Below are 23,548 nucleotides of genomic sequence, written 5' to 3' on the forward strand. Positions count from 1 at the left end.
GACCCCCGTGCTGCTCAGTGTCTGACAAGGTGGTTGAGCTGGGAAAGGCTCTGAAATTGCGTGCACTGGCTAGTGAGCCTGAAAGAGGGGTTGCCAATGCCTGGCCACAAAGGCGAGTTGCTCTCCGGTGGGCTGCAGAGGCAGAGGAGGGTGGCAGAGCCCCCCAGGAACATCGGGGGTGCAGGGGGTGTGGGCTGCCTCTGGCCTTCGCTGCCTGGCCAACCCTGCTGCCACGTGTTTTGCGTGATCTCTGCTGCAGTTTTCATCCTCTGCTGTTTCCATTTCCTCTTTGAGGCCAGCCCCCCGTGAGCCTTTCTGGGGAGCCAGCGCAGCTTGCTGCTGTGCTCACGCTTCACCCCCCTAAGCACCGGGGCACCCTGCAGCCTGGCCGGGTGCCCGGGACCTGGCAACTCCTTGCGGTTTGGAGACTGCAATTAGATGCCAACCCCTGCACGCACAGCAGAAATGCCCTTCCTGCCAGCCCCCCAGCTCTGAGGCATGCAGGCACCTTGCAGGGGTGACGCAGACCCTGCTGAGTGTCGCTGTGCTCCCGGTGCTCCTGCTCCACATTCTGGAAAAGGAGTTAAATGACACAAAGCCTCTGCTAGCTTCACAAGGTCCCCCATCCTCACCTCCAGCAGCGGACTCGGATGCCATGTTGATCCTGACATGCAGAGGTGGCACAGGCATGGGCACCTGCCTGCACTGGCACAGCAGTGTCCTACGGGGACAGGCAGGAGCCATACGGCTCTGCGGGCACGCTGCACCCAGCACGCGCCACCCCCAGCGACTGCACGGCCTCCCCAGCCTCAACACAACCATGGAGCAGGGAGGCTATGGGACAGGTTTGTCTTTAATGAGAGGAATACAGAGAAGTGCAAGAGGCCATGCAAAGAGCGGAGCGCTACGAGCAGCCCACCCTGGCAATGAGCCGGAGGGCTCTCTAGGCAAAATCCCGCACTGCCTTCTGCTAGCAGGGAGCTTACGAAGGCAGGCGCAGGGCAGGGTACCAGTGCCCTGGGGTGCTGGCGGTGGCTTTACTGTAAAATCACTCCTGGTGTGAAGGAGTCCCAAGCCCCAGCATCTTCCCACTTCACTTTCGGGCCTTGGCAGGTGCCAGCTGGCTGTACTGTTCATCATCCCGCTCGCCCAGGGGCTAGGAGGAAAAAAAGGTGAGATGAACTACAGCCGTGTCTGTCCAGCCCTGGGAGGGAGGGTACAGGGAAAGCTGGCCCAGCCCTCTCTTGGACAAGCTTTTGGCAAACTCTCCCTCCCCACATGCAGAGATTAACAGCTCCAGAGGGTCAGAGGCAGGGGGTGGGTGAGCGTGACCCGTCCTCTGGGTCACTCAGGGGCAGGCAGCTGCGAATGCCCCCACACAGAGCAACCTCCAACACAGCTCAGTGCCTCAAGGCATTGAGTACCCCCCAGCCGTGGTGCCATCATGGTCACACCGGTCCCACCATGCAGCCCCACACCACACAGAGGTGCTGATGCACACACACAAACACACACGTGCATCCATGCTCACCTGGTAAAGCTGCTCGTTGGCAATCAGGTTCTGCCTGTCAGAAGCTAAATAAAGAAAGGTGGTGGTCAAGGATCAGGGCAGTGGGGTGAACAATTGCAACCAAATCCAAGCAGCCAGCTACTTTCAGCCCTGTGCTTTTACTTCCTCTCGGAGGCTGGGCGGAAAGCCCCTGCAAGGCCTCCAATGTCCCTGTGTCACCAGCTGCTGTCCCTGGGATGATGTTTTGGTTAACCTTGTGCATGCACTGGCTTCTACTGGGAAGCCAAGCTAGGGGCAGGAAGGGTATGCGGAGCGCTCACGTGGATTCCTACCCCAGACATGCCGGGTGCTGCCTGCAGCTTGCAGTGACTGGGCTCTGTGGGCAGTGATGGAAAGTCCCTGGGTACCAGGCAGCTCCTGGAGATGCCAGGCACTTCCCGTCCCCACCTGTGGGCAGCCAGCGGGGTTCTCCGCTCACCTCGTGACATGCGTCCCTTGTCCTGGCCAGTGATGCAATACACAGCAACTGCCAGGAAGATGGTGGCAACCACATCTGCGACCACGATCCCCGAGATGGTGGGAGCATCCACTTCGATGCAGTTCTGGCACACTGGAAGCCCGAACAGACACACACTCAAAGCGGGGCCACGACCGGGACCCTGCCCCGTGGCCACCTCCACCCTGCTGCCAGGTCCAGCCCGAGCCCAAAGTGCTCAGCCAGCTCCACCAGTCCGGGCAGGCTCCCAGTCCCAGGGCAAGAGAGACCAGGGATTAAATCTGGCTTGCTACGTGACCCAAGGCAGCGGCGCGAGCTGCCACGTGTCCCAGCGCTGAGGGCAGGCCACAGCAGGGCCAGCGAGCGGCTAGTGGCGAGGCAGCAGGAGTGCCGGTTACAGCACCACAGAGCTCTCATGGGGACACCAGAAGCTGGGGAAGGTGCAGCTTGGCTGTTCCCAAAGGCAACCTGGCACAGGACCTCCACAAACTGATGGAGCCACCCTCAAACCCTGGGAGATCAGTAGTTCCCTCAAACATGTGCTTGGGTGAGCAGTTCTGGCTCTAGAAACCAGGTTTGCAACACTTACTTCGATAGTGCACCTGGAAGGGGGGGCTTGTCTTTCCATTTTCTGTTTCACACGCATAAGTGCCTCTGGGATCGTCATACGCTGTACCCAAATCCAGCTGGGTTGCGTTTGCTATCATATCCCCATTTTTCAGCCAGATGATTGGACCTCGGCTGCTTGTTTCACAGTGCAGGAACACCTTCCCACTGGCTTCTTTCACCTTTACTTTCTGTCCTGCAAAAAAAAAGAAGAGGAGAGCAGAGCTTCACAGCTGCGTTCTCAAACCCCACGGTGGTACAGAACTCAAGAGATCTCATTCACGGAGACGGCTAGTGCAGAGAGCATCACACTGGGCCGTCCCCCGAGCAGCGGAAAGGACGCTGCAAACAAAAAAACTCTGGAAAAAAACAGACTACCCAGCGGAAACGCAGATAAGTGTTCGGCTGGTGGTTACATTAACGCGGCTCTGGGTAGTTTAGAGATCCAGATTCCCTTACAGTGGAAACTAACCGGAACCAGGCGTCCAGCCGAACCCCATGCAGGCTGTATGTGCGTGAGCCGCATCCCGCACACGGATTGCATTGGTATTAAAGTGCAACTGCGACGAGAGACTGTTCAATAGAAAGTGAAATGTTTTCACGAGCGGGGACAGGAGCTGAGCCCAAATGGGGAGACAAAAACCCATTTGGGTTTTTACCCCCTAGTAAAAAACAACTTTGGTGGAAAGCTTGCCAAAAAACCACACTGAATTCCCTCCTTGGCCCAAAGACTTCAGCCTGCAAATGGAGAGTAGATTTGCCGTCTCGTTTGCGAGCGGCGGAGCAGAGCACAGAACGCAACCTGCCCGTGCATGTTTGTGCCGGGCACAAAGCCCACGGCTGCTTCGGTCTGACACCACCGTTCCACCAAGCCCGACTTGCCATGGCCCGTCACTGCAGGTCTGAGCTGCCACAGACGGCCACGGCGCCACGCACAAGCTCCGGGCTGTCACGGCAGTGGTCTGGGCAGGCACACCGCTCAGCACCACCTCATCCCCAGGAACGGCCGCGCTGATTCACTCCCTTCTCCCCATCGATGTTTACGAACCGCTCACCGAGGCGCCACGACGGTGAACCCCGGCGAGCGGCGGGACCTGCTTCCCGGCCACCCTGCGAGCCCCCGGGGTAAGCACCAAGGGTGACAGTCCCCACGGCCCATGGTGACGTGTGCGGGACCAGCCGCAGCCTCGCCATCTGTGCGGGGTCCTGTGGGCGCGCCACGCCGGGGGGGGCACCACGTGCCACACGGCCCCGGCCCCGTTAGGGTGTCTGGCACCCAGGGACTTACCTCGGACCCCCCAGCTCACCACGGCCAGGCTGGCAACGAGCACCCAGGCACCCAGGGTCCTTCCCCTCCGCATGGCGCAGGTGGTGGCGGCTGGGCACCCTGCCCAGGGAGAGGATGGAGCGCGCTCCTCACCGCCGGGCGCCCCAGGTGCCGGATGCCGGGGCTGGAGCCGCCCCCCCCAGCACCCGAGGGTGTCGGAGGCGCCCTGGGCCTGCCTCCTCGCCCCAGCCACGACACCCACAGAAGGGCAGGGGAAGACAGCTGGGCTTGAGGTGGTGGGTTCCTCAGCAGCCAGGGAGCCCCCTGCAGACACAGAGCCTGCAGCAGCTGGGGAGCCCCACAGCACCCCAGCACCCACAGAGACCCAGCACCCACAAGCACCCCAGAGCCATAAAGCTCCAGCGCCCACGGGTGCCCCCGCAGCCACAGAGACCCAGCACCCATGGGTGCACATGAGCCACAAAGCCCCAGCACCCACGGGTGCCCCTGCAGCCACAGAGACCCAGCACCCAGAGCCATGGAGCCCCAGCACGTATGGGTCCCCCACAAGCCACGCAGCCCTGGCACCCATGGGACCCCCCCCCCAGCTATGGAGCCCTGGCACCCACGGGTTCCCCTGCAGCCACAGAACCCCAGCACCCACAAGCACCCCCAGAGGCACAGAGCCCCAGCACCCATGGGTCCCCCCACAGCCAGGGAGCCCCAGAACCCATAGGTCCCCCCACAGGATCGCGAGCCCCAGCACCCATGGATCCCCCATCACCTCCGAGTGCGTCCCCAGGAGTGGGAGCCCCAGCACCCACGGGTGCCCCCGGAGCCAGGGAGCCCCAGCACCCACGGGTCCCCCCGCAGCCCCGGCACCCACAGGCGCCCCCGCAGCCCCAGCACCCACGGGTCCCCCCGGAGCCAGGGAGCCCCAGCACCCACGGGTGCCCCCGCAGCCCCAGCACCCACAGGTCCCCCGGGAGCCAGGGAGCCCCAGCACCCACTGGTCCGCCCACAGCCCCAGATCCCACGGGTGCCCCCGCAGCCGCGAAGCCCCAGCACACGAGTCCCCCATCACCTACGAGTGCATCCCCAGGAGCAGGAGCCCCAGCACCCACGTGTCCCCCCGCAGCCTCGGGTGCCCCCGCAGCCCCGGAGCCGCTCCGCGCCCCTCCCCCCGAGGAAGTGTGTCGCTCTGCGGACGCCGTAGCGGCCCTGGCGCGGCGCCGTCCCGTGGTGCTGCGCGGCGGCGGGCGGCAGCGCGGCCATGGCGGTACCCGCGGGCTCGCTGGTGGCGGCCGTGCTGACCCACTCGGGCCGCCTGGAGAAGGAGGACCTGGGCAGCCGCATCGGGCGTCTCTCCCGCCGCGTGGAGGAGCTGAAGGCAGGTCCGGGGCCGGGAGCGGGGCTGGAGGGCACGGGCGGAGCTCGGGGGGCGCCCGGCCCGTGGTTACCTCAGGCCCGTCCTGAGCGGAGCCGCTCTCGGCCTCTCTCCGCTGGGCGCTCGGGCGGCCCCCGGGCCTGGGAGGGCCCGTAGCGCAGCTGGGGAAGCACTCCCCCCCCCCCGGGTGCCAGTGTCCCAACGCTCCCTCTTCTTCAGGGAGAAGTCTGCAACATGATTAACAAGAAGTACAACGAGTTCCTGCCCAGCTTGGAGAGCGCCGAGGACTTGGTGGCGCAGGTGGACGGGCTGTCGGCCAACATCGACCTGCTGAAGGCCAGGATTGAGAACGAGGTGCCGGCGGGGGCTTCCCTGGGGGCTCCCCTCGATCCTGCGGCACTGCCACCCCACACCTGTACCCCCTGCCATGTCCGTGTGGTGCGAGGGGATGGGGGGAGGAGGGCTCCTGCCTAAGAACTCTGGATGATATCACCCCTAAAAAGCGCTCTTAGGTGACACACGCTGCAGAGGTGGGGTGAGTGAGGAGCTGTCATTAAGGGATTGGCCGTGGTTTGCTCGCTGTTGTACAGCTGCAAAATTGTGTCACGCATCTTGCCTTCAGAAGGGGAGAAGGAGCAGCCTTGCGCGCTGCCGTGAGGCGTGGCATGGTAACCGGCTGGCTGAGTGTCGATCCCACCGTGATCTGGGGCAGAGTGGGAGCCTAAATCACACCTGTGCGTGTTCACTGACATCTTTAAGGAGAATGTGAGCATCTGCTGCAGACCCACACTCTGTTTTTTGCTCCTTTGATTCTTTTTCCAACATTGGGCATGCTGTAGCAGTGTTGAGAATTAACTTTTGGCTCAGTTTAAGCGTTCTTGCAGTTTAAATGGCTGCGTTAAAGGAGCACTGAAGTCCTTTTGACTGCCTTCTGAGGCTGAATTTCCTTACACTGCCTTTAAAAAACATGTAATTTGTTAGAAGCATTGGAAACACTTATCAGCTTCTTTCTTTTTTAAGGATCTTCCTAGCAATGAATAAAATGGATAGAACCTTTTTCCTCCTCACAAAGTTATTCTAGTAACAGAAATACTTTACATGTTTTTATCACTTTTAAGAGGAAGTGTGTCGGAGAACATTTGCTTGCTGTAAGTGAACTGAGAAGTTTTGTTATTTTAGGTTCAGCGAGATCTAAATGTCGCTGTTGCCGAATTTACTGAGTTGAAGCAGCAGTTGGAGCGAGATACACTGGTTCTGAGCATTCTGAAAAAGCTGCAGGAGGTGAGGAGGAGAGGTGGGGGAGTGCCTTAAGATCATTGGGCAGTAGTCATCCTCTGCTCTGCAGTCTGTGGCATTATTCTGGGCTTCTCTTTTGAGCTCCTGTCTCTAGCCATGTTTAAAAAGTTGTCATCTAGTAGCAGATGTACAGTGACATATGAATCTATTTGTTGCAGTTTGATACAGCTATTAAAGAGTACAATGCTGCATTGCTGGAAAAGAAGTATGTTGCAGCAGCTCAGCAACTGGAAAAGGTAATAACGACTTCTTAAGCATATGACAGTATCGTTCATACATACTTTCAACAAATGCCACAAGATGCTTTTCCTTAAGCAGGGGCAACAGTTACCCATATTTTGTGTGTGTTCTTCACCATCAGGCACGAAGCATCCTGAAAATGCTGGAATCCCGCAAGGGCTTTGAGCTGAAGATCCTGAAGGCATTAGGCACAGAGCTCACAGTGCAGACACAGAACATGCTCTATCATCTAGGAGAAGAATGGCAGAAATTGGCTGTATGGAAGCTTCCTCATTCGAAAGGTACTCACAGTTCTAGTTTGTTTCACTGTGCTTCACTGTTTGAAATGCCTGATTTCAAACAACTACAAGACAGGAAATGCAGTAATACTGTTGAACTGAGGTTGTTTTAAGGAGCTCTTCCTGCCATTTGCATAACCTCATCAGTGGGAGTGATCAGTGCCAGTGTTCTTTGGATATGGCTCCACTCCTGGTGTATTAAGGTGCTACCAAAAGCAATGCAATGTAGTCAATAGATTTTAAACAGAGTTTTCAAGGTTCATCTGCCTCATCTGTCATATTTCATAGACAATGTGGAAGCAGAGATCAGAACAGCTAATTGTAAGAACTGCTCAAGTCTGTAGGTTGCTGTCTTCATTGAAACACAAACTTTTCCCTTGGAAAAAAATATCTTTTCCTTTCACTTTGACTTGAAATGAGGAGAAGAGGGGAATGAAAGTGATAGTCACCAATGTCATTCAATTGAAGGGTGACTGAAATGAGAATTCTGGCTCATCGTAAGAGAGTGATTCTCATTCTGTTGTCCTGCACTGTCACACAGGGAACTCCGTACCCTCTTCTGATGCTGCTTTACAAGAACTGTGGAAATGGGAAGAGGTAGCATATTGCTTTAGCTGCCTCCTGGGGAATGCAGTGGTTTCTCAGATCTGCTGTATCTCAGCCTGCGCTCTGTCAGAGAGATGGTTCTTCTTTCTCTTTAGAGAGCAGCAGCCTGGAGTCAGCGATGCATTCAGAACTGCACTTACACACAGTGCCATCAAAAGAGGAGGAGATTGCTGGCCCACCTGTTGCTTCTGTGCTGCAGGCATTTGCTGTCCTAGGAGAACTGCACACCAAGCTGAAGATTTTTGGTAAGACAGACTGTAGGTTGAGATAAACGTAGATATAGTAAGCTGAAGTGGATGAGATTTTGTAAGATGTGTATCAAGATCCAGTTCACTTCAGCTGTACACTGGAAGACTTATTTCTGTCTTAGCTTGTGTTTCCCACTAAGCATGAAGTAAATGCTCTGATTCTTATCAGTAGGAAATTATTTATCCTTTCTTGTCAATTTACTCTGGTGTAGTTTTGATCTGTGGCTATGTGGTTTCATGGCCTAGTGTTGAAAGGGTTTTTCCAGTAAGACTGTTGTTTTCAGGCAGCCTCTGGGTCATGTGTTGTTAAAATAAATTGGTGAGCATGGCAGGTACTAGGACAGGATTTCATGCTTCCAGCTGTTTAAGTTGGTTTTCACTTTACATTAAATATACTGCTCTTTGTTAGGCCTCAGTACGTGTTTTACATGAGTAAAATAGTCTTTAGTGGAAACTCAACCCAGTGTTTTACCCCGTTAGCTGTTCCCTGCCAGAGCTAATCAAGAGAGTGTTTCTCCCACTTCATGGAAAGAAACTACATCCAGAATAGTGATGGTTGGGCCTCACTAGAGCAAACTGCCTGCCTCCTGCTGTTGGAAAACATATTTTTTTCATTTCTCAGGCCAGTTGTTGCTGAAATACATCCTCAAGCCGCTGATTCTATACCCATCTCTTCAGCCATTCACAGAGGAACAGTCAGATGTGTTCATCCTGCGTTTTATGTCCAAGGAGCCTAACTTGGGTCATTCCTCTCCTATGGAGGTTTTTGACAAGATCAAGCTTATTTTTGAAGTTCTCCACAAGTATCTGCTAAGTAGGTAGTTTCTCCCTTTTGGAATTAGACTGAGATCGGTACTTTGTTCATGTAATTGGAGTGGAAGCTTTGTAGAATATCTAGCGATTAAGCAGTACTGAATTATGTGTAAGGTCTAAGCAGCTTTTAATGTTAACTTGCTATGCTGTGCTCTTGGACAGCTTGGCACCTTGTGAAATGGGACCCAGCATTCGCAGAGCTGGGAAAATGAAGGAGGACAGTACTTTTGTGTCAAAGGGATCAAGGAATTAATTTTTTGGTAAATGTTTTTTCTTACGAGCCACTCACTGCATTGAAGATCCTTGCATGCAGCAGGTCTAAAAGGCTGAAGTCTTGATGCAATCCAGGGAATTCCCTTGGTCAGGCTGGTCACCTGCAGGGTGATCCATTGGCTACAACCTGGCCTAGGCTAGCATTTCATGAAGTAAACATGCTGGGAAAAAGGTCTCATTTTATGCAGACATTCAGTTGTCTTTTGGTTGGGTGGGCAATTCCACAGGCCCAGCACATGGCCTGAAGAAGAAGGATATGTCCTTATGGAACAGCTGGTAAATTCTGTTCTGATAGGAAGGACTGAATGAACTGGTGAAGGGTCTGGTCCAGTATTAAATTTAATGTATTAAAATCCATTTGTGTACTCTTGAATTCAGATATACCTCTTGAGGATCCTGCGGAAGATAAAAAGGATTGCAGAGTCACGCTCGCAGAACTGCTAGGTGATATGATTTGGGAAGAATTGTCGGACTGCCTCATTAAGAACTGTCTGGTGAATTCAATCCCAACCAACAGCAGTAAACTAGAGCAGTATATAGAGGTAGGTCTCAAAAATCTTTCAGATTCATGTGGTGGAAATGCCAGGTGGCCAGCTTGAACAAAAAGCTATGTTTTGCTGATCTGGATTTGTGTATTTCTCTGTTAAGTTGTGGCTTGTGCTTCCTGTCATGTAAAAGTGTGCTAAGTGTCTGATCTGTGGAAGCTGGTGCCAAATTTAGCCGAGACCTGGAGACTTTCAGGGCGTGCGGTGTGAGGCACTTTTCTGAGCCTCTGTGAGTGGCCGAAGATGATGATGTGACAGCGCTGCTTGCTCAGCTGGCTTCCTGAGGACTGATTGCTCTTTTGTATTTGTTGCTAATGATCGTAGGGTTTTCTTGCATAGGCCACATAATTATATTTTTAAACTACGTACATAAAGGAGGACTTATTGCTAGTGAAGAATGCCAAGGGCTCCTTTTCCTGAAGAGGGGGCTGTTTCAAACAGAAGCAGTCGTGGGATAAACCTCCCAGTCTTTTTGCCCTAGGTAGCCCAGCATAATGAAATTTGATCGTCTTGCTCCTCTGGTTTTTGTACTAGGTTGCCAGCACTAGTTTTGTACTAGGTTGTCAGGGGGAACAGACCTGCAGTTCAAACACTGTATTATTGTGTGGTCACGGATGCTAGCTGAGCCAGATTTTTCCAAGATTGCTGAAAAGCTGTTGGATTGTTAGTGCCCTGTAAAACCTAGTTTCATCCTTTCATTTCAGCTGAGTGGAAGAATTTATACCCAACTTTTGTTTTATTATTTGATTTTACAAACTGTGTTAATGTGGTATATGTGTCTGCGCTTTTCAGGTGATTAAATCCACAGAGGAATTTGAAAAAGCCTTGAAGAACATGCAGTTTTTGAAAGGCGACATGACTGATTTACTGAAATATGCCCGTAATGTCAATTCCCACTTTGCTAACAAGAAGTGCCAGGATGTGATTGTGGCAGCCAGAAATCTGATGACCTCAGAAATACACAATACTGTAAAGGTGACTGTTGTAATACACTGTTTTTCTATGTGGAGACCAGCTTAGCTGTTGAAGAAGGCTTGTTTACAACAGTTGAGTCCTTTGGTTTTTTGTGGAGCGCTGAATACTCTCAATTATTTGGGTATCTTGGCAACCAACAGTTTCAAAACCTTTTTTAATAGTGCTCAAGAAGTTGTTTCACTAACAAGATGTTTCTTAAAATACTTGACGTTTGCTTGCATGGGCTGTTCCAGCTAGTGTCATAAGTGTAAGAAAAATCAGAGGATTACTTAGAGAGTTGCTTCTATGCATGCAACACCATGTAGGCTATTTCGTGGTCTGCTGTGTCATTCTGGCTGTCGTGCTGCCAGGAGACTTCCAGCAGCCTTAGGGGACTTCTGCAGCCTTGTGTTTATCTTGAGTCTTAAATAACCTCCATCATTCAATGTTTTGTAGTCTTGTGCAGTTTCCTTTCTATGTGCTCTAAATTACATTATACCTCTCTCTTGTTTTCCCTTAGATCACACCCGATTCCTGTGTAGCCCTACCAAGGCTTCCTGATCCTGGGGCAGGAGATCACTTAAAAATGCAAAAACCTTCTGAACTTCTGCATAACAACACGGTGAATTTGGGGAATGAGACTACATTGAGCCCGTACACATTTTCTCTGCCTACGTGCCGCATCAGTTCATCAGTGGAGAAGCTGATGGAGCTGGCGTATCAGACGCTGTTGGAGGCTACAGTCAGCACAGATCAGTGGTAGGAATTATATACCAGCGGGTAACTCTTGGGTGTCAGATACTTACTGCCTTTGGCAGCACCAAGCATCTGTTAATAGACAAAAAGAACTTTAAAAGAACAGAAGATGCTTAAAAATTAGAATTAGTCATTCAAGTTACTCGCTGTTTCGGCTGGAGTTCGTATGGTAGACTGGTACAGCAGGAACAGCTGCGCACTACGTTCCCTGCAATACTTGGGTTAAGCAGCCTTTCAGACTGACATTGTCAGGGAATATTCAGGTACACTTTATTGTATTTTAGCCATTAAAGCAGGGAAAACATGGTAAACTCCCTAGTGGGCACAGTGTAGTTCATAGCTTCAGTCTTCTAGTTGGGAGAGATGCTACTGCAGTGTTCACTTCAATGTTTTATTGTACTTTTGCTGTCAGTTCTTCAGAAAAACCAAAACCATCTCTTTTTTTTTCAAACCAAATGATAAGTGATAGCACCCATTCGGAGAGAAGCTCTTGCTTTCTTTGTGCTGGGTGAAAGCAAAGAACTCCAGCTCTGCATCTGGCAGAGCTCTTCAGAGGAAAAACAATTAAATGTTTTGAGGAACTGCATACAGTCTGCTTTAAAAACTGGAGACCGCAACTCTGAAGAAGGAGAGCTGCCTAGGTACTGAATGCCCTTCAGTGTACCGTGGCAGAGAGGGCTGACTATTTATGCACACCTGGTGGGGAAGGGACACTGTCCCCTTTGTTCCTGGGGTTTCATGTATCTCGCTTCTGACATGTGGTCTGAAACTTGTCTTTTCCACACTGAACGTACAAGGTCATCACAGCATTTTTGAATTTTTCCAGAATGTTGCCTTTGTTGACATCGCTGTAATTGATTCTGAACAATCTACTCTTTGTGCCGCTACTTCACTGCCAGTGCTTCGCTACTAGTAAAACCTTGTTTTGGAAAAGGTTGAGGGACTCTTGTGACCAAGATGTTAATTCCACTGACAAACTAACGTGAGTCTTATTTTTCTTGTAGCTGTATACAGCTCTTCTACTCTGTACGGAATATATTCCAGCTGTTCTATGATGTAGTGCCAACGTACCACAAGTAAGTGTGTGTGTGTGTGTGTGTGTAACCTAGGGCCTGTTTTGGAGAGAGAAAAATGTTACTGGCACAGCTCCACTTCTCCCCAGTTTGTCTACCACAGCCAGAGACTACTAAAGGGCTCTCTGCAGCAGCAAAAAGCTAGTACTCTTAGTCTATTATGAAGTCGTACCTGCTGCAAAATAGGTGCTTGAGAGTTTCTGGGTTGGCAGTCTTATGACTGAGGAGATAGGTGCAGTTCTTACAATGCTGCGTTTGAATCCAGCCATGCAGCTTTGACCTGAGGTCTCATGTACAGGTTTTTCATGATGTTTTTCATGTGAAAAAGAGCAGCAATGAAGACTGGAAGAATACAGTTCTGTCAGAAAACACTGGGGTATTACTGAGAAGGACTTCTCTTTTCCTGATCGTAACTTTGCTATAACAAAGTATTTTCCTGTTTGAAAGTCCATTGCTAGAAATAATGTGGACATTACACATGGTTCAAATGTCAAAGTGCCATTTCACTAGCTGTGAAACTCCTTCCCTGTAAGTTCTTGTGTGGATGCAACAGGAGGTTAAATATTTTTATTCCAACTGATGTCTTTATCAGGCATTGCGCACGGTTAGTTACTTGCCACATCTGTTCTGAAACAGTGACTTTCTCTAGGGTGGGCATGACAGTTTTATTTAGCAGAGCCGAGTCTAAATAAATGCAGTTCTTCCTTTTCTCTTCCTCCTTCCTGGGACAGGGAGAACCTTCAGAAATTACCCCAGCTGGCAGCCATTCACCACAACAACTGCATGTATATTGCGCACCACTTGCTCACGCTGGGACACCAGTTCCGTTACCGCCTGACTAACATCCTGTGCAATGGACCAGCTACTTTTGTTGACCTCGTACCTGGTTTTAGGAGACTTGGTAATTTTACCTTTTAGTACTGAAATATGTCGATGGATGACGTGGTAACTGATCCTGGCATTTGTTGCTGAATGGTGTAATGTAAGTGTGGCCACTGGCTGGAGCAGTGGATTGTTATTGAAGAGTTCTGAACAAGTAGCCAGGGCATTTTCTAGACTGGCAAGTGTGACAGAGCATTACAACTCTAGGCAATATAGCTGTTTAGAGCTTGACTTTCTGAAACCTGACTCTTCTTGTCTAGCACATAGGTCCAAAAACAGTTCGTTACCCAGTGAGATGTGGTGACACTCAGATATTTTGGGATCTGCTGCTCAGACCTGTGGTATTTTCTTTAGCTAATAAGCTATGGAATCAAATTCTGAGATAAATTTGTATGAGCCTAATAGGAGCCTGTCATCCATAGTTAATTCTGCCACTCAGCTGTTTTTTTCAAGTGTCGTAGCAATGCAAGCTGTGCAAGAGCTTACTGAATATGTGACTGGGCCTGGTTAAATTTGCTCTATGAGACTGTTTAGAGACTGGAAATTCTTTTAAAAATAAATATTATAGCAAGTTCATTATTTGGCACTTACAGTCTCTAAATTGGCACAACAGATTTCGTAATTGCTTAATTCTCTCTGTTTGTTTTTGTTCCTAAAGGGATGGAGTGTTTTCTGGCCCAGATGCGAGTGCAGAGAGGAGAGATCCTGGAGAGGCTGTCAAGTGCCAGGAATTTTTCTAATATGGATGATGAGGAAAATTACTGTGCAGCAAACAAAGCAATAAGGCAGGTAAGCAAGGCAATCAGTGCCAAATATCCCATTGTCTTTGAACATTGTCCTTGGGAAGGTATGGTATGTAGTCACAGTCCCGAGAACTGTGCACTGTTTCAGCAGAGTGGAACTTCTTAAAACCACAGTTTTCTGGCCTGATTATTTTTTGTCCCTGTGCTGTGTCTTCTGGTAAAATGGAAGCATGCTGAGTTCAGTTCCTCTTGCTGCAAGTTGAAATGAAAAGCTTCCTAATTTTGAACTTTTGTTTACAGTACATTTATAACATTTTTCATTTTTCAGGGAAAGGGTCTATCACACTTTTGATAAGCCTTAATGCAAACTGAAAACGTTGTGTTTTTCCCCAGGAATTCCTGCTCTATGTGATAGCAAGGTACTTTATTGCCTTTTGCTTTTTCAAGCGAGTTTCTGACAATGTGTAGTCACCTTATCATTTGGTGCCTCTCTTAATGTTCTTTTTGATAAGATGTAGATAATGCATAGCTGTCATCTTCCAGGTACTGCATCAGTTGAAAAGACTGGGGAAAGTCTGGCAAGATGTCCTTCCAGTGAACGTGTACTGCAAGGCCATGGGGACTTTACTGAACACCGCTCTCACAGAGATTGTCACTAGGATTGCTGCCCTGGAGGTAACTGCATGAGATGGACATGCCAGGCATTTGTGACCTCTAGAAGTTCTTTCCAAGACTGGGTTTCAGGGGAACAGTTACCTTGCACAGAAATGGTAATTGTTGCCCTGTCTATGAGAAACATTTGAGATGCCAGTAACTCACATCTGGTTAAGACCATATTATTGCTCTTCCAGCAATTCCATGACTCTGTAGTCATGGGGAGAGTCAGGGAAGTGGCTGTGATTTCACCTTCATTTGGGTTTAGGTGTGTTACTCCTACTATAAACATTTCTATGAATCAGTATCTTTTTCTTTGTTCAGAAGTTAACTGGTTGTCTCAATCTCCATCTTTCCTGACACATTTTCAATCTGTGCATCTCTAGTGAACCTCTCCACCCTATCTAGGCACCAGGTGCTGAAATACCTGTGACATTTCAAACTGAAATTCTTATCTGTTTAAAGCTCTGTTTGACTCCCAGTTTGAGTGATTGTCAGGTTACCTTGGGTCAAGTACAACTGTCCTGTTACATCTCTTAGTTAAAATATGTTTTCACAGCAAATGATAGAAATACGTGAGTGCATCTGTTCTAGTTGTAGTCTACAATCCAAAGAGCCTTCCCGCTGTGGACTAGTCCAATAAGTCCTCTTTTTCCTGTAACAGCTAGTTTACAGGACACTTCCCTAGGCTATGCCTGCCAAAAAGCTTGGCTTTCATCATTGGGCTGGTGGTGCCTGAGCCATTTCCTTGTAAACCATTCAGACCTTCATCGTAGCACCTCTACTTTGCAGTAAAATGCTTGCTATTGCACTAAACCACTATAAGTTGTGTTAGCTTGAGGATATTAGAAGTGATCTAAACCATTGCTTTCTTCTTCACGCACACAGCCACCTTTTTTCCATTTCACTTTCTGCCTGGCACTCCAAAAACATATCTAACCGCTCCCCTGTTAACATTGGTTCAATTCTAGGATATCTCTGCAGAAGATGCAGATAGGTTATACTCCCTCTGTAGGACCATGGTGGAGGAAGGACCCCAAGTTTTCACCCCACTACCTGAGAACGACAAGAATAAGAAATACCAAGAGGAAGTTCCAATCTACGTGCAGAAATGGATGACATTCAAAGAACTGATGATCATCTTGCAAGCCAACCTCCAAGAAATAGTAGATCAGTAGGTGTCTTCCTTTCTTTCTTTTCAGTTCTTCACCCCAGTAACAGGCAGCTGGGACGTGGTCTGACATCAGCAGGGCACTGCACTCGGGGGACTCTGTTCAGATGAAAGGCAGTCACCGTAACAAAGGATCAGATAACTGCTCCCGGGGCTGTTTCTTGGCTGTGTGTTTATAGCCCGGTTCAAGGTTGCTCATACATTCAGCTGCCTCCTGGGAAGGACAAGGCAATGATAAAAATACAAGTGCCATGGGAGAGCTGACCACAGTGATTGTGCGTCCCCCTTGGCTTCTCTTACATTCAGAAGTATTTCCCGGTAAGCAGTCTGGCATTTTGCCTGCTGCCTTTGATGTTTGCTGTGCCTTGCTGCTGCAGTCGTTCCACGTGATTGACCTCTGCTTTTTAGATGCTTCCTTTGACTTGCAAGGGGTATTCATCTGAATTATACATGAGGATTTGCATAATTACTTCTCTTACTTTAGCTGCCGTGAGCTGTCAGAAGCTAGACATTCCCTGTTCACAGCTGCCTCACACATGCGTCTGAATGGCAAGAACGCACACGGTCCTCAGCAGGCTGAGCTGGAAAGGTACCAGCCGTGGAGAAAGCGCTTAGGGAGGGCAGTTCCTTGTCTGTGCCCTGCTCATTGCTGCTGTTGGAACCGTGTTAGACACCAGAGGTTCCCAGCTCTACTTCCACCCATGCATAAAACACTTCCCCACCCCCCACCCCAGTTGTTCAGGAGGTGAGTGGGAATTTTGCAGACAAGGCTTATTTTGGAGAAGGAAAATACAGTTTGTAGCGAGTGCAAAAATCACAGCCTGTTGCTTTATACCCCTAGCCCTAGTTCTGGGCTCAACTGGCACACAGCTAATAGGCTGCTAACTGGAATTGTTTTGCCTACAGACTTACTACTGTTAACGAGTGCTCAGAAGGTTTATTTTTAACATGACATTTCTGTGCTGTTTGGTTAAATAAACATCTTTCTCTCCCATGTAGGTGGGCAGATGGGAAAGGGCCTCTCGCAGCTGCATTCTCAGCAGCTGAAGTGAAGAGTCTGATCCGAGCCTTGTTCCAGAACACGGAAAGGAGAGCAGCAGCACTGGCCAAAATTAAGTAACTCTGTGTTTACTCCTACACATTGCATCTTCTGATAAAGCAAGAGCAAACTGCGTCTTTCAAATACTTCTCGGATTTGACCCTTACTATTTGTACTGTTATAAAGAAGGTTTAGCATTAGGCAAGTGCTTCGTGGAGGCTTGACTGAGGGATAAGAAGCATTTCCTAGCTCAGTGTTTGTAGGGCAAAGAGGATGGCTCTGTGAGTCTGGGACCAGAAAAATCAAAGGTGGGTACTTTGTTCAACACATGGACACTAACTGCTCCTGCTCCAGCTGCTAGGCAGATGGAATTTGGGCTCCCACATTCAGTCTCCTGCCATGCTCCCCAGCAGTGTTCTGTCCAGATCCAAGTTTTCCTCCGTGAGCTGGTGGGTATACAGCCCTGGTGAAGGAGAGACACTTCTTGTGATGTTTGTTCATTTCCGTTCCCTAGGATTTCATCTTCTGGTTAAGCTCAGCGTAGGGAAATAAATTGACTCTTGTATCCAGCATCCTTTGGTGAGAACAGGCACTGCTGTTGGCTGGGCCTCTCATGCAAGGCACTGTGTAACATCTCAAGCTTGCTTGCTTAAGGGTCTCGTAGAGGGTTTTTCTTTCTCAGTAGTGAACCTTATCTATGCAGTTTTACAGCAGGGGGCACATAGCCCCTTTGTGTGTTACCTCTTCTGTCCCTGCAAATTACATGTGAAACCCACAGACTTGGATACCTTTTGATATCCTTCTAGGAATGCTGAAGTGCCAAATCTGCTCTTTCCCACCTCAGGTTTCCCTGAAGAGCAGGCCTCAAGAGAAGGAAAATTTGGTTGAGGGAGGAGGGGGAGAGGAGATCCTGTTCTGAGTGAACTGTTTTATCGTGTCACGAGGTTTTGCGCAAGTGGCAAAACTCATGGCTTTATTTTTCATGGAAAATACCTTAAAACTGACTTAGAATTTTTCAGTCTCACTTTACCAACTGTAAAAGCCAGTTCAGCTCCTTCCTTTACCTTTTTGGTTTGTGTGAACTACGTAGGTCTGGGATCTGTTGTCTTTCTGGTAGTAAATTTTCTGTCCTTTAAGAATAATAAGAGAAATATATGTGAATATAAAAAGGGAATGAAGTGTGGAGTCATAGCAGCATCTTTTAAGTTACAAAAGGCTATATTTGAGACTTTGAGAAACATAAATGTCTTTTAATTGAAAAACTCACCAAAAGCATTCATTAAAATGTAGCCCAGAGGCCAAGACGGGCTGGTTGCTTCACACGTGGAACAAAGCATTTCCTACCACATAGTGCTTACAACCTGTTTACAAAAGTTTCGATCAGAGCGTAGTGTTTTAATCTGTTACCTACTGTTGTACCCTTTTTTGTGTGCACTTTTGTCTGACTTCTGTTCACATGTGCAAGTGTTCGTGCAGGGCCTGAATCGCAGCTGGCTTTCACGTTGCCCCTAAGTCACTGCGGAATGGAACAGCCGTTCTCTCTGCTGGGTCAGCTGAGCGCAGCCGTGGCAGGGGGTGAGGAACCCTTCGGCTTCTGCCTTTACCTGGCGGGGGGGGGGCAGGCACCGTCATGCAGTTAGACTGAGTCCAGCACATGAGAACGCAGCAAGGAAAGGAGATACTGAAGCAAAATCTGACTGCCAGTTAAAACGCCAGTTTTTTCTTTTCTTCCCCCCCAAGTAATTTATTTGAAGGCTGAGGGTGTTCCTGCCACACTTGCATCTCGTGGGGTCCCCTGCCCCTTTACACATAGCAATCCAAAACACATATTTTGAAAGACACTTTTCCCATGTGGATCGTTCACAGAAATGTAATTTGCTATTTTCTTTAATAAACTATTTATACTGAGCATCTTTTCTGATGTTCTCTGGGGATTCTCTTAGGTTTGTAGTAACAGGGTATGAATTAGTCCTGGACCGTTTGCCACTTACTAGGTGGAAGGGGCAAAGCGTTGCACTGTGAAGTCTCCTTGCCTTATTTCTAGTAGATCTAATCCAAAAGGAGAAACAAAATAAAGAAAGGAATCAGTACCGTGAAAGGTCCTCCCAGAGGTTCATGCATCAAGGGCGAGCGTAGGGTGGTGAAGGATGCTAGTGCTGGGATTTGTCTGTGCGACGCGTGGCTGGGCTCACGCCTTTGCTTGCACCGCTTACCTCGGTGACGTGATGAATCCAAGGCAGGAGCTGGGCCACGTTGGTATAAACCCCGGGGTGGTTGGGCTCCGCGCAGCCCTGCCCCCAGCTCACGATGCCTACTAAGCGCCAGGCGGCTTCATCCTGGCAGACCAGGGGCCCCCCGCTGTCACCCTGCGGGGCAGAGCAAGAGCTAGTGAGGCAGCGCAGCCCGCGGGGGTGCAGGGCAGGTGGGCTTCTCCCGCGTGGCTTTGGTCTGTCGGCCGTACAAGAAGCTGAAATGCGGGTACCCACGGGGCGTGCCTCTGCAAGGTTTCTGTGTTCCTTCTAGAGGGAACTACATCTCAGCCTGACATCTGTGCACCGGGGCACTGCGGGCTCCGTGTTGCAGCGTAAGATGCAATGGGCCCAGCACTACCCGACACGGATCCTACTGCGAGGTATTGCCACAAAACCCGGCATTTGCTGGAGCAAACCAGGGACGTATCGGTCCTTTCCACACCTGCTGTGCACAGCCCACGTGCCACACGATCCCTCCCGTTACCTGGCACGCGTCGATTTTCCCGTGCAGGTAGCCGGCACACAGCATCCTGGCAGTGAGCTCGCCTGCGTACATGCACGAGCTGTTGCACCGCTTGGTACCGATCAAGGGAACGAGCGCTTCCTTCAGTGTCTCGGTAACCTGTGCTGGAGAGGGAGAAAGAGAAGCCAAGAGGGAAACAAGTTGTGCAGGGAGCGAGAGGGGAAGAGCAGGGCACTAGCTGGGGTAGCCAGAAGACGGAGGGAAATGGAATTACCTGATGGGATTAAATATAACCACACAGGAGGTGTGGGTGCGGGTTGTGGAGCTGCTGGAGCAGAGGCGGGATGAAGCAGGAGGGGGGTTTGCAAGATCACACGCGGCATGGAAGGGGCTGGAGAGGGCCAGTGGGGAGCGAGGGGAAAGGGGAGCGGCAGGGGCAGGACGGGCGCTTACCTTGGTCTGGTCTGGTATAGCCCCAGCCGGACACCCAGCACCGCGTGCCCTGGAAGAGGTCCTGCTGGGCGGGCGGCAGACACACGGCACGGACGGCATCTGCTGAGGCGGTGACAGGTAAGCGCCGGGATGGCTTCGTGCGGTGTCGAGCACGAGCAGCCAGGGAAGGGCTGCGGCGCTACCGGCCTGCAGAGCCACCCAGCCTGGCCGTGCTGAAGGGAAAGGCTCTCGGGCCAGCGCTCTGAGACTTGAGCTCGCACAGCCGCCTTGCCGCTCCCTCACAGCCCTGGCACAGCTCAAAGCCCCGCGCTGCTGCCTGCCAGCGCGGCTGGGTGGCCCGTGGGAGCTGCTCTCAAATGGCAGGTTCAGGAGAGACGGGGTTTGGCCACCTCTGGATTATGGGGTAAGACAGACAACTCCACAGGTGGGAGAAGGACACAACAGCACCACGGCAGCATCTTACCTGAGAAATTCAGGGGGACCTGGAGCTTCAGCAGAGCAATGTCATAGTCAAGGCTGTTGTCGTTATAAAGCGGGTGATAAATTATTTTCTTTACCGACACCCCAGCCTCCTGCTTGATGGAGCCGTGGGTGATAACGCCTGCGAAAACCAGCCAGGCAGAGGCCTGAAGCCGCCTGTAGCTGAGCACAAGGACAGCACGCCTCTTACCGCAGGGCAACAAGCACCAGCACCGGGCTAAGCACAGAGCCGCAGCACGTCGGAGGCTGGGCACGGGAGCCCGGCGGTACCTGTGCACGCAGTGAGCTGCTGTGACAATCCACTCGTGTGCCAGCACGGAGCCTCCGCAGTGGTGCTGGGAGCCATGGTACACGCTGACCTGCCAGGGCCAGCGCCCTGGGGGCACGTCTGCGCCCCCCACCACCCGCGCAGCCCCGCGGCGCAGCCCACACTCTGCAAGGCAGCCGGGCAGCACCCTTAGGTGAAGCTCCAGGTCTCAGACCCTCGGGCTGGAGGGTGAGGGAAGGGGGTGGGAAGGGAGCAAAGAAGCCGCCAGATCCAGGCAGAGATCATGGGCACACAGGGGAGGATGGAGGCACTCACCCGAGCATTGCAGAGCCGCAATTCGACCTGATTCACAGCTGCTCCTGTGCAGGAATAAGCCTCTGGTCAGAATACACATGAACTAAAATCCCTGGGGCACCAAGGAGCTCCAGGGCGGCTGCGGCAGCCCCCAGCGGAGCTGCTTACCACACAAAACCAGGCTGGGCTTCTATGCTCTTACAGCCAGACAAAAACATCCCTGTCTCAGCCCCCCCCAGCGAACTCTGCTTCCTCCAGAGCTGCCCTTACCTGACCTGCCACATGTCTTCCAGGCTGCCTTCCTGGTGGGGTCTCACCTGAACAAACTCCTGAGTGTTGTTCACCTTGACATCTGTCAGGTTCACTCCTTTCTGATGGGTCATCCTGCAGAAGCAACAGTAAACTGTCTCAGCAAGGGGCTGAGGACCTGCTCGGGCATCAGGAAAGTAACCCTGCCCTGGGAACAACAGTCCACAGCCCGGCCGCTCTGGTAGCCAGGAATGAACCTCCTTGGCAGGATGGGTCTCCTGCAGCTCTTCTCGCAGGTCCGCATGCCAGCCCGAGCCCCAGTTTCCACCCTGCATCCACCAGGGAGCTGGGACTGCTGTCCCGACAAACCTCCCAGCCTCGAAGCACCTGCCTTTGCCAAATGAACTCCCTCAGAAAGGGGCGAGTAGGGGTCCAAGTGGCTGCTTCCACCGTGCCCACCTGAGATACCCGAGCTGCCGGCAGAGCAGGGTGCCCAGGGAGAGACTCCAGTGCTCATGGCACACCAGGAGCCAGCCGGGGTGGCCTTCCATCTGTGCTTCCAGCAAGGAGTTGGCCACATTTATCCTGAAAGACACTAAAGCCATTCCATTAAAGACAACCAGCAAGTTCCCATCCTTGCAGCGCTTTGTGCAGCATCAGCGCAGTGGATGGTCATGGAAATCTCAAGCGAAAAAAAAAAACCCAAAACCCAAACCAGCTAAAAACCCCAGAAGGAGCCATCTGAAGCAGTTAGAAATGATACATAAACCCGTAAGCATATTCCCAGCACCTGCATGGCAGCTCTGCTGAGTGACTGATCACATGCAAAGGAGTCCTGCAAGCGTTGCCTTTGCTGTAGGATCACGCCATGCGACAAAGCCATAACGCTGGGGGATGCAGCAGGACTTGAAGCGAAACAATTGCAAAACACAGCTGAAAGAAGCTAGTGGGTCAGCAGGAGGTATTTATTATTAAACAGCATCTTTTGGCAGGCTTGGCAGGCACTGGCCTGCACACTGCTCCCCTCTCCCCACCCTCTGGCAGCAAGCAAAGACGGAAACCTCTACTGGGAGCCCCACGGACCACGGGGTCTTCCTCTTCACCATCACTGCACGCTGGCATCGCGTCTGGCTCCTGCAGCAAGGTGAAGCCCTGGTCTCGCTGAGGCTTCCTCAGGTGTTTCACTTCAGCAAAGAGAGAAGGGAGGGGAGGTGGGCTCACACAGCCTGGGCAGCATCCAAAGATGCACAACATTAGGAACGATCCTGAGCTGCCCACTGGCAGAGGCGACGGGCCCCTCACTGGGTGAAGCTGCAGCTCGCTGCTGGGGCCACAGTGACCAGCAGCAGAGCCCGCAGCAGCCATGTTCCCCCATCCCAAGCTGCAGTTCAGTGACCAAGGAGCTCCACCACCACCCCTGCCGCCAGCACCCCAAACTCGCCGGTTTGGCGGCTGGGCTCTGCCGGCAGCGGCAGGCTGTCCCGGAGGAGCCACTGACCTAGGAGCCATGCCCCCGCTGCTGTCCCCGCCAGCAGCCCGGTGACCCCGAGCAGCAGGAACAGCCTCTTGACGGTGCAGAGAGGTTTGAGACATGCATTAGCAGAATCTTTAAGAAACAGAGAAAGAGAGGGGATTAACACGGCCTTGCTGGTCTCTCACAGCACTGGCAAGCCCCTGGTGAAGCTCCTGGACCCTTATACACCTATTGCTAGGACTCATCTGGCCCTCTCCCTGCAATGCCAGGAGGAGGTGAGCTAAGGGCACGGATTCTGTGGGAGATCAAGACTTGGAGGGCCCCCCCTGTTCCCAAAGCCCACGAATAGCTCACCCACCGTGTCCCGGGGAGGCCCATGTTCTCCGTGCTTCCCTCCTTGGCTCTGCTGTCCAGCTCTTGCGGCTTTGCACGGCATCCTCAGCGCCAGGCGGGTTATCAGGAAGCTGCTTACCAAAGGCTGGGCTCTAGGGAGAGGAGTCCCGGGGAGCAGATCAGCAACAGAGGTCAGGTCCCGTGGCAGGGGACAGGTTTCAAGTGATGCCACTGCTGCAGCGGGGACACACATCTCACCATGATGGCGAGGAGCAGGGCGGCTGCTGGTCTGGCTGCTCCGCGGGAGCTGAGCACACGGGGCTTCAGCAAACCAGCTCGAGTTTCCCTTCGCACGCTCCCGGCACCATGCCGTGCACGCGCGCCGTGCCCGTGGCCGTGCTGAAGGGACTCCTTGTTTCAGGGACCCCCAGCCCTCCCGCTGACA

At 51.7% G+C, this 23,548-nt stretch overlaps 3 protein-coding genes across 5 annotated transcripts; 1 reads left to right on the forward strand and 2 right to left on the reverse strand.

Annotated features, from left to right (window-relative positions):
• Window positions 1-835: 835 nt before the first annotated feature.
• CD3D (CD3d molecule) lies at window positions 836-5,006 on the reverse strand. Of its 2 annotated transcripts, XM_040616317.1 has the most exons (6): window positions 4,968-5,006; window positions 3,901-4,203; window positions 2,596-2,808; window positions 1,989-2,120; window positions 1,532-1,575; window positions 836-1,156 (listed from the first exon to the last, which is right to left on the reverse strand). In XM_040616317.1, exons 2-6 carry the CDS (start codon window positions 3,971-3,973, stop codon window positions 1,094-1,096), a joined length of 525 nt encoding a protein of 174 aa, XP_040472251.1. In that variant the 5' UTR covers window positions 3,974-4,203; window positions 4,968-5,006; the 3' UTR covers window positions 836-1,093. The 2 variants fall into 2 exon arrangements, with proteins under 2 accessions (XP_040472251.1, XP_040472250.1); XM_040616316.1 differs by lacking the exon at window positions 4,968-5,006 and having other exon boundaries at window positions 3,901-4,589.
• Window positions 5,007-5,135: 129 nt separating this feature from the next.
• ZW10 (zw10 kinetochore protein) lies at window positions 5,136-18,746 on the forward strand. Its single transcript, XM_040616108.1, has 16 exons — window positions 5,136-5,269; window positions 5,486-5,620; window positions 6,446-6,547; window positions 6,721-6,798; window positions 6,924-7,083; window positions 7,782-7,931; window positions 8,557-8,748; window positions 9,399-9,562; window positions 10,358-10,540; window positions 11,040-11,278; window positions 12,280-12,351; window positions 13,080-13,249; window positions 13,889-14,019; window positions 14,517-14,648; window positions 15,599-15,801; window positions 16,798-18,746. The coding sequence occupies exons 1-16, from the start codon at window positions 5,153-5,155 to the stop codon at window positions 16,916-16,918; spliced, it is 2,349 nt and encodes a 782-aa protein (XP_040472042.1). The 5' UTR covers window positions 5,136-5,152; the 3' UTR covers window positions 16,919-18,746.
• TMPRSS5 (transmembrane serine protease 5) lies at window positions 18,326-23,548 on the reverse strand. 2 transcript variants are annotated; one of them, XM_040616110.1, is made up of 14 exons: window positions 23,362-23,548; window positions 23,129-23,255; window positions 22,795-22,902; window positions 22,358-22,480; window positions 21,756-21,891; window positions 21,318-21,431; window positions 21,069-21,112; window positions 20,756-20,918; window positions 20,469-20,647; window positions 20,006-20,104; window positions 19,574-19,716; window positions 19,051-19,203; window positions 18,829-18,886; window positions 18,326-18,441 (listed from the first exon to the last, which is right to left on the reverse strand). In XM_040616110.1, the coding sequence occupies exons 1-13, from the start codon at window positions 23,362-23,364 to the stop codon at window positions 18,878-18,880; spliced, it is 1,401 nt and encodes a 466-aa protein (XP_040472044.1). In that variant the 5' UTR covers window positions 23,365-23,548; the 3' UTR covers window positions 18,326-18,441; window positions 18,829-18,877. The 2 variants fall into 2 exon arrangements, with proteins under 2 accessions (XP_040472044.1, XP_040472043.1); XM_040616109.1 differs by having other exon boundaries at window positions 20,469-20,918.

This window comes from Falco naumanni, chromosome 16, assembly GCF_017639655.2.
Source record: "Falco naumanni isolate bFalNau1 chromosome 16, bFalNau1.pat, whole genome shotgun sequence".
Lineage (NCBI taxonomy): Eukaryota > Metazoa > Chordata > Aves > Falconiformes > Falconidae > Falco > Falco naumanni.